General features: G+C 23.3%; 1 protein-coding gene across 3 annotated transcripts in view; it reads left to right on the top strand.

The window, feature by feature from the left end:
• The first annotated feature begins 3,063 nt into the window (after positions 1–3,063).
• Positions 3,064–10,570, top strand: part of LOC117174746 (dynein intermediate chain 2, ciliary) — a 31,715-nt gene continuing 24,208 nt past the window's right edge. For 2 of the 3 annotated variants that reach the window (XM_033364088.1, XM_033364085.1), the window contains exons 1-3: positions 3,322–3,592; positions 3,696–3,806; positions 9,049–9,250. In XM_033364088.1, the coding sequence (XP_033219979.1) occupies positions 3,527–3,592; positions 3,696–3,806; positions 9,049–9,250 (379 nt within the window). In that variant the 5' untranslated portion in view covers positions 3,322–3,526. Of the gene's footprint in view, positions 3,119–3,321; positions 3,593–3,695; positions 3,807–9,048; positions 9,251–10,570 lie in introns of those variants that run through there. The other variant, XM_033364086.1, reaches the window with a different exon arrangement.

The raw sequence follows: 10,570 nt of genomic DNA, 5'->3' as shown, positions 1-10,570 counted from the left end.
TGAAGCGCGCTTACATCGGTGGATTGGGCGCGCAGTGTCTGCCTTATTGATTTTCTTTCGAGCAAGTGCGCCAGACAGTATACAATTTAAAAAACATATTTTCTTAACCGCCTATTGCTTATTTTCTAAATATTACAGGAATAAAGGAAGAATTCTTATATTCGATAAAAAGGATATTTTTTCTTTTAAAAATACCATAGTAATTAACAAAAAAAATTTATTAGGTCCCTTTATTAAGAAATCACAAATTTTATAAAAATAGCAAACACGCGCACTACGCGCAGGTTTTGTTGTCTTACTATTTTCAAATTCAAATGTAAAATAATAATTACCTAATATAAATTTTTGTATTTCATAGTATATATTATTATAACTAAAGTTGTTCAAAATTCTAAGCTTAATTTTTCAAGAGACACACTGCAATAATTTTACAAAAGATTTTGCGTTAACCACGTAACAACAAATTGTTCTAAAATTGTAAATTTTTTCTAAAATCTTTATCGATATTTTCAGTAAAAACAGCTAGCTTATCCTTTAATTATAGAAAAATTTGGTGTCTTCTTTGAAATCTAAGGGCTTTTGCTAAAAATACCAATTTCAGGTAAAATACGACAACCTAACCTTAAATTGTTGAAGATGGTAAAAAATGTGGATTTCCGGTAATAAAACGCTAAAAAAACTAAAAATGTAAATTTTTGACAAATTTCGTATCTTTGAAATCTAATAATTTTGTATGAAAAGCACCAACTTCCGGTGTAAAACAAAAAAAAACATAACCTTATATTGTTCAAAATTGGTGATCCTGATGATGATTTTTTCTTGAAAAGGCTAATTTTCGGTTATATTAAGATTCTTTTTTTTAAATTCTAAATTTTAAAATAAAATTTTAAAGCTTTGATAAAATTTTCAAATTTAGACAATAAACCTTTTTTCTTAAGATTCCAATAAAAAATTTTATTTTATTTTTCATTTTCAAAAATTAATTTCAAGGTAATAATTAAAAACAGTTTGAAACATTGTAAATTATTTTGTAAAATTGAAGAAAAGAATCTAGAAGAGTTAAAGCGAAAATTTTTTAATGTTTCAAGATACATTTTTTTTTAATTCTCTTAAATATAAGAGATATTTATAAATTTTACTTTGCAAGCTTTCAAAAGATTTTAAAAATTGTAAATAAAATGAGGAAGATATTTAGGCATTTTTAAAAATTTTCAGAATTTTTAAAAACCTTTAGGAAAATTCCAATAGTCATCAAATATATTTAAAGTTTTTAAAAAAACTTCAAACGAATGTAGATTTTCGACGATTTCGAAACAAAATTTTCAAGTTTTTTAAAGATTCTGAAAAGTTTAAAGATATATATATATATTTTTTTTTTAAGATGACTGAGAATATTGAAAATGATTTTAAGAATAATTCAAGTTACTTTAAAAGATAATTAGGTAGTCTGGTAAATTTAAAGACATTGAAATTATTTTAAGAGTTTCAAAAATGTTTTTAAATTTATCAAATATAGTCAAACATTTTTCAATCATCAAACAGTCATAAATATATTTTTAACTGATTCAAGTTTCCCTTCAAGTTGCTAAAATCCCGTAAAATAAAAATACTTTTTAGACAAATCAGAAGTCTTCTCAAATTGTTGAAAAATCTCTCATGAATGCTAGCAAAAATTTATTTATGTAACGTAAAAGAAAATAAATCTAGAAATTAAAAAAATTAATAGTTATTAGACATTTTTATTTCTGTAAAATTGATGTCCTTTTTTGACTGAAAAATTTCGTTTGTTCGAAAATTCATCTATTTGGATTAGAAAATTCATCGTTTTCATAAAAATCGCAAGAGTTATTTAATCAAAAAATTTAAAATTAGAATCGCTTTTGTTTAAACATATAACTATTTGGTTCGAAAATTCTCTTTTTTGTATAAAATAATTCTTTTTGAAAGAAATATATTTTTAGTAGAGGATTCGAATATTTGTTGGAAAATTAATTTTTGTATGAATTTACCATTTTTTATTTAAAATTAAAAAAATTTTAGATTGGAATATCCACTATCACATTTTTCGATGAAAATGCATCTTTTTGGTTTAAAATAACTTTTTTGTTGAAAATTCATGTTTTCAAATTAAAAAGTAAGCTGTTTTTTAGAAAGTTCATCTTTTTTAGAAAATATTTCATGTTTTTTGGTTAAAAATATAACTGGTTAAAAATTAATCTTTCTTGGTTAAGGATTGAACTATTTTTTTGAAAATTGGTCGTTTCTGGATGAATTCAACTATTTTTTATTTAAGCAAACATCTTTTTTAATTTTAATATCAACTATTATATTCTCGGCAACTATTTGGTTGAAGATGAACTTTATGTTTCCAATTTTGATTTAACACACCTGAAAATTTTTACAAGTCTTTTTGAAGTTTTTCAGGAATCCTAGGAGAATTATATTTCTTGACTGGACATTTTTTGTTTAAACGTCCTCATTTCTGGTTTGAAAATTCATTTCTTCTTATAGAAAATTAATATTTTGTATTAGTAGTGAGAATTTTTTCCCAAATTAATTTTTTTTTGTTAGAGGATTCGACTATTTTGTTCAAAATTTGTCTTTTTTAATTATTTCAACTCTTTTTTATTTAAAATCTAAATATTTTTTAGTTTTAATATAATCTATTGAATTTTTCTTTGAGAATTCATCTTTTTTTGTTTAAAATCAAAACCATCTTGTCAATAGTAAACAACTTTGTTCAAAGTTCACTTGTTTGGTTGAAGATTCATCCGATTTGTTCAAAAGTTATCTTTTTGGTTCAAAGTGTAACTATTTTTTCAAATTCGTTTGTTTTATTAAACTGTTTTTAGTTTAAAATATAAATATTATTGTATTAAAATATAAAATATTAGTTTTCAGTTAAAAGTTCATATTTTCGGGTTAAAAATTGAACTTTTTTTAATTAATCTATTTTGGTGATTTGACAAGTCTGAAATTAAAAAACTATAAAATTGATTGTAAAAAATATGATGCTCATATTTAAATTTATTTATTTGTTTTTACCTTTTGACAATCACATTACTACAACTTTCACTTCATGACAATGAAATTAAATATTTTTAAATCTAATGTTCTTGTAAGAAATTGAATCTATTATCCACAAATTAATATAATTACAAAATATAACCTCAGTAGTCTGAAGATAAATGTTATTCTTCAGATACGATATCCATAGTAACGTTAAAGTAATGGAGAATGATATAAGAGAATGAATCATTTTTTATTCAAATAATTCTCAAATTATTTGACTAGAATACCAAAAAATCTATTAAATTTATTTTTACAATTATATTTTTCTTAAGCCAGATAATAATTAAAAATAATACTATTCCTCAAATGCGTATTTAGTTACTTGTTATTGCTCTAGGATACGGAAAGGACGATAAATACTGTGCAAGTGATAGCTCCACCATCATAAGAAAATTCATTTTTATACATTTATAAACTCACAGAACTAAGTAGAAAGTATTAGATTATCGAAAAAATGCATCCTACAAAAACGAATGCGATTCCAGGGCTTCCGAAAAAACAACTTTCTAGGATGTCTGATGTGAGTAACTAACCTTTTTTATTTAGCCTGTAACATTTTGTTATATTTTAATTAATTAAAAAATTAAATTGTAATAAACGTATAATAATTTGGATTTGATAAGGCTAGTCAATCGCGAAGTCGAATTTCACGAAGTGATTTAACAGGAGGTGATAATGAATGGATGAGAGCTAGATTTTTGAAGCCAGATGATCAACTACAATTGACGGAAGCCGTATGAAAATTTAAATATTAATTTATAAACACTTCAGGGATCACAGAGGTTTAGGGCAAAAAAGTGACTTTTTTCAAAAAAGGGGGATTCAAAGGGAGCGTTATTACTGATGATTTTAAACTACGATGCTTTATGTATCAATTATTAGGAAAAAAGTGGAGTGATGGAAAAAAAAATTATCAAACAGTTGAATTTATCGAAAAACGCATAATTTTTAAGAGAATAGTTAAATTTTTAACAAAGAATTTTAATTTTCTCCCTAAAAAGACAACATTTCTACAAAATTATGGAAATTGTCAACTTTTTAAAAAATTTGAACGAAATAGATTAGTTTTCAACTAAAATTATGTGTACTAGACTGAAATAATTGATTTTGTAACAAAAAAGATAAATTTTCAAAGAAAAAATATTAATTTTTTATCAAATAGAACGATTTCTTAATATAATACACGAATTTTGAACGAAATAGTTGAATTTTAAACTAATAAACGACAGATTTTGGAAAAAATACTTAAATTCTCAAATAAACCTTTTTTTAACGAAATATAACGAATTTCTAACAACATAGTTACATTTTCGAAAAACTAATTTTATTTTCTACCAAAATAGAATAATTTTAAACCGAAAATATCGGTTTTCAACAAAAAATATAGTTTTTAACCAGATAGTTTAATTTCTAACCAAATTGTAGAATTTTCAAGCCAGAAAGACCAATTTTTTTTACAAAACATTTAAAATTTCAAAAGAAAGGTTTTAATTGAAAAACTAATCGAAATATCAACCAGTTGAATTTAGCGAGAAACGCCAAATTGTTAACAAAGAAGATTAATTTTTTCCCTAAAAAAGCCAATTTAAAAATATATATATATATATGAATTTTTTACAAAATTGTTAAATTTTCAACTTATAAACATACAATTTAACCAAAAAGAAGAATTTTCAACTAAAATTTTAAATATTGAACTGAAATACTTGATTTTCCTACCAAAAAAAATCAATTTTCAAAACAAGAAAATTAATTTATATAAAACATAAAAAATAAAATACATAAATTTTTAACTAATAAAGACCAGAGTTTAAAGCGAAAAAAAACTTTCAATTAAAAAAAAAACGAATTTCCAACAAAAGCTTACATTTTTAAATAAATAACTTGATTTTTTTACCAAAATCGTTTAATTTTAAAAGAAAAATATAAGTTTTTAATAAAAAAATATTATTTGCAAATAAATAATTTAATTTTTAATCAAATTGTTGAATTTTCAAGCCAAAAGGATACATTTTATACGAAACAGTTGAATTTTCAACAAAAAGAGATTTTAATTGAAAAAAAAACTTTATATTTTCGACCAAATAGTTGAATTTAAAAAAAAAGCATATTAATTTTCTCCCTAAAAAGACGAATTAAAAAAAAATATATGAATTTTCTACTAGAAAATATAAATTTTAAATAAAAAATGGAACACTTTTTCCACAAAAAAAATGGAAAACTTTTTCCACACAAAAACGATTAACTTTTAATCAAGAAAAACTAATTCCAAACAAAATAATTAAATTTTCAACCAATAAACTTCCTCACAAATTGTTGAATTTTTAGACCAAAAAGATTAATTTTGTACAAAACAGTTCAACCAAAATAAAAATTCATTTTTTTACAAATGATTTCAACTAAAAATTAAGTATTTCCTTTTTAAACGAAAAAAGACGAATTCAAACAATTTGAATCCTTAAACAAATGAACAAATTTTCATACAAAAAGATTATTTTTCTAAACAAATAGTCAAATTTTTAACAAAATAGGGAAGTTTTCAAACTAAAAAGTATAGTATTTTCAACGTAAAATGGAAAACTAAAATAATTGATTTTTCAACAATTGACATGAATATTTAAACAAAAACAAAATTAATTTGTTATCAAAGAAAACGAGTTTTTAACATAATACATGCATTTTCAACGAAATAGTTGAATTTTAAACTAATGAACAACAGATTTTGGAAAAAAGACTTAAAATTAATATTTCATAAATATTGATTTTTTTAGTTCTTATTTAAAGTATAATTCTATTAACATTATTTATATTATACTATTTTAATTAAATTTATTTGACCAGTAGACATCTGGACGACAACCATAACATCAAAAAATACATATTTTAAGAAAATAGTTGAATTTTTAACAAAGCAGAGTAATTTTCTCCCTAAAAAGACGAATTTAAAAAAAACTTGAATTTTCTACTAGAAAAGATCAATTTTAAATAAAAAATGGAATATTTAAATTTCCAAGCACAAAATTAACTTTTAACCAAGAAAAACTAATTCACAACAAAATAATTAAATTTTGAACCAAATAATTAAACTTTCTAAAAAAATTGTTGCATTTTTAAACCAGAAAGATGAATTTTGTTCAAAACAATTCAATTATAACCCAAAAATATAAATTGTGGCCAAAAAATTAATTTAAGACCAAACAATTCAATATTCTACTAAAATGAAGATTCAACCAAAATAAAAATTAATTTTTTTTACAAATCACTTCAACTCTTAATCAAGTATTTGATTTTTCAAAGAAAAAAGACCAATTAAAAAAAATTAATCCTTAAATAAATAAATAAATAAATAAATAGGTAAATAAATAAATGGACTTTAAAACGGTAAAGATTAATTTTTAGAAAAAGTTAATTTTCAAACAAGAAAGATGAATTTCCAACTAAAAATGATTAATTTTGAATCCAAATTGACAAGCTTTCAGAAGAATACATACATTTTTTACCCAATTATTAATTGTTAACTTTTACAGGATAAATTTTCAACCTCAAATAGAAAAGATAAATTTCCAGACAAAAAAATAATTTTTAACCAAGACAAACGAATTTCCGACAAAACAATTAAATTTTCAAATAAATAGTTTAAATATTAACCAGATAGTTCATTTCCCTTACAAAGCAGTTGAAAAAAAAAGTTCATTTTCAGAAATTATTGAATTTTGAACCTAGTAGAATCTTTAACAAAGAAGATTAAATTGCTACCCAAATATAGATATACTGCGAATAAAATAGTTAATTTTTTAAGCTTAAAAGTTAAATATTTTTGATGAAATTTGACTTTGAAAATAGATGAAAGAACCATTTTCAAAAAGAAAATTAAGTTTTAATCAAGAAAGATGATTTTTCAACGAAATATTCTAATTTTTAACTAAAAAATATTAGTTTTCAACGGAAAATAGAATCCCTACATTTTCAGTTTGAAAAACTAAATTTTGAACAGAACAAAAAAGAAAAAAATTAACCAGTCGAATTCAGCTTAGAAAAAGAATTTCTATCTAAATAGTTGAGTCCGTAACCAAAATCATGAATTTTCAAAAAACAAAATTAATTTTCTACCCCAATAGACCAACTTTTATAATACGTGAATTTTCTAGTGAGCAGTTGAATTTTTAACTTGTAAAGGATACATTTTCTACCAAAAAATAGAATAGTTTCATTTCCATACAGAAAATTTCAGTCTTACCAATAAAAATTAATTTCCAACATTATAGTTAAATTTAAATTAAATAGATCAATACAATTTTATACCCCAAAATATCTATTTTCAACAACAAAAATTAATTCCTAGCGAAACATGTAATCAAAATGGTTTAAAATTTTTAATTGATAACAATAAAATTGAACACCCAAAAAAAAGCAATTTTCAACTAAGAAGATAAATTTTCTACTAAAAAAGAAAAATTTTCAAATAGAAAAGATAAATATTCAATTTAAAATATCAATATGTAACCAACGATAAAATAATTACATTTTCAGACAAGAAATGAATTCTCAATAAAAAAAAATTCAACCAAATGGTTTAATTTTTAATCAAAGAAATTATTTTCCAGGTAAAGTGATGAATATTGTCGAAAATTGCATAAAACAAAGTTCAGCATAGATGAATGTACAACTAAGCATTTGAATTTTCAAATAAAAAAACTTTTCACCGAGTAGTTGCGTGTTTAACTGAAAAAGATTTATATTCAACTAAAAGTAGAATAGTTAAATTTTCAGCTTAAAAAAATCATTTCCAAGCAGAAATAAAGTATTATTATATTATTACATTTTTCGTAAATAATCAATTTTAAGTCTTGTTTGAAGATCCTTTTAGTAGAAATTCATGTCTTTTGGTAAAAATTCGTCTTTTTTGTCTAAAATTAATCTTCTTGCTTAGAAATTCATATTTTAGTTTAAAATTAAACAATTTAGTGGAAAATTGATTCTTTTTGGCTAGCAATTTAACTATCGAGTTGGAAATGAACGTTTATCTGAAAAATTTATAATTTTTTATTGAAAATTTAACTGTTTTGTAGATATTTCGTCTCTTCGCTAGAAAACTCAACAAATTGGTTCAAAAATCACCTATTTAAATGCATAAAATTCCTGAAAACAATGCCAAAAATCCAAAGACCCAATTTGGAAATCCTCAATAAAATGTTCCTATTGTAATTTGTAAAAAGATCCTGTTTAAAAATCTTTTAAATATCCTCTTTATATTTGTCCGAAATTTTTTTTCTTTTTAGAACAATTTTTTTAAAGAGAAATTTTTTCAAATTACAATGGGAAAATGTTATGGTGGTTTTCCAAATCTAGTCGTTGGATTCTTGCTATTGTTTTCAGGAACTCTATACATTAACTTGATTATTAGACGTTAAATAGAATTTGAAATTTTACTTTAATCTAATTTAAATATCTTAAATTGTAATCAACTATTTTGTTGAAAAGTCATATTTTTTTTGATAAACTCAACTCTTTTCTATTTCAAATTAAGACCTTTTTGCTTGAAGTATCCGCTAATACATTTTATTTTGAGAATTTATCTTTTTTTGTCGAAAATTCAACTAAATGGTTAAAAGTTGAACTTTTTCGTTATAAATTCGTTTTTTATTTTTTTTTGCTAGTCATCATTTTATTTGAAAATTCATCTTTTTTCAAATTAGTATTCATTGGTAGAAAAAATCTTTTTCAAAGCGTCTTGTTTTCGACTTTCTTCAATATCTGTTTATGATTATTAAAAAATGAATCGAAACCTTATAAAAAACGGGTAAGTGGAAGAATTGGCTGAAAATTCCCGATTTTAGGTTTTTAAGAGACTTTTCAAATTTATGTGAGCAAAGGGGGGAAAGGGAGAAAAAGAAATTAGCTCAAAAAATAGACGAACTGATATCCCTGAAATTCGCCAAATTGTTTTTTTCATTTTAATTTTAAAAATTTCAATAGGAACTGCAAGAAGAATTTGCAAGAGTGCTACATGTTCAAAACACGCGAATTCCAGATTCTTTAGTAGAATGGTCCTGGAAGCATAGGGAATTCATTAAAATTCCAAATCCGCCGAATATTGTAAATATTCTTAATGTTCCTGGTACACTATTACACAAAGAATCTGAAGAAGCAAAAGTGCAAATGGCGGGTGGAGTTATTGGTAAATAAACAATTTTAATAGTAAATTTAATTAAAACTATTATTATTTAAATTATTAAATTAAATAGAAAAATTAGCAGAAGCCTATAATGATTACACCATAATGAATTTCATATAATTTTTTCGCGATTATAGGAAATTAAGTTTAGAAAATGAAACAAAGGAACGATTTTTCCAGACTTCTTATAATCTCATGTGAAAGTACACTTGAAATCCATTGATACTTTTGCAAATATTTTTTAATTCTAAATTTTTAGCGTATTTTCAAATTAAAAATAAGAGACTGGAAACGGCGAGAAGAGAGTGCCGCAGGCACGGCGCACCAGTCGCGATCGTAAAATATTCTGATGTGGTTGCGTGCCCCGCGCAATAGGTACGGAGCACCAACCTCGACCGAGCAATATTCTGATTGGATCGCGCGCCCTAAATATCGAGAGATAGATGTTTCAAATTCAATTATTTCTTCATATCATTAATTTTTTATATATTGTACATATAGAATTCAATTTTGAATATTCTTAAAAACACTACTCAGTATTAAATTTCTTTATATTACTCTTTTAAATCCTTTGCACTGTTTTCTCTCATTTATTCATACCACATAATTTAAATATCTGTGAAATCTTTTAAATCCATCCGAAATCTTCGCGAAATGTTTGAAATATTCGTTAGATCTTTGAAAGATTATTAAAATCTTTGTAAAATTCTCTGAAATCTTTTAGAAATCTTTACGTAATTGCAATCTTTGTGCACTCTTTGAAATCTGTCTGAAATTTTTATAAAATCTTTTTAATCTAACCGAAATCTTTGCGAAATATTTGAAATCTTTGACATCTTGGGAAAATATTTTAAATCCTTGTAATATATTTCCGAAATCTTCAAAATATTTAAAATATTTCTGAAATATTAGGTAGTATTAGTGAACTTATTGAAATCTTTGAAAAATCATTTAATTATTTGTGAAATCTTTTTAATCTATCAGAAATCTTAGCATAATCTTCGAAACCTTTCTGAAATTTTTGCGAAATATTTCAAATCGTTACGTATTTATTAATATCTTTGTCAAATGTTTCAGAAATTTTTAGAAATCTAAGCGGAATATTTAAAATATTTGTGAAACATTTCGTAATATTTGTCGAATTACCGAAATCTTTTTGAAATCCTTCAAGTCTTTGTGAACTGTCTTTGAAATCTGTCCGAATTTTTTATGAAATCCTTCAAATCTATCCGCTATCTTGGCGAAATATTTTTAATCTTTGTGAAATCTTTAAAATATTTCTGAAAAATTTGGTAATATTTGTCAAATCATTGAAATCTTTCT

The sequence above is a fragment of the Belonocnema kinseyi genome, chromosome 6 (assembly GCF_010883055.1).
Source record: "Belonocnema kinseyi isolate 2016_QV_RU_SX_M_011 chromosome 6, B_treatae_v1, whole genome shotgun sequence".
Taxonomy (NCBI): Eukaryota; Metazoa; Arthropoda; class Insecta; order Hymenoptera; family Cynipidae; genus Belonocnema; species Belonocnema kinseyi.
The sequence above is the reverse complement of the archived record's forward strand: the minus strand, read 5'-3'. Positions and strand labels throughout refer to the sequence as shown.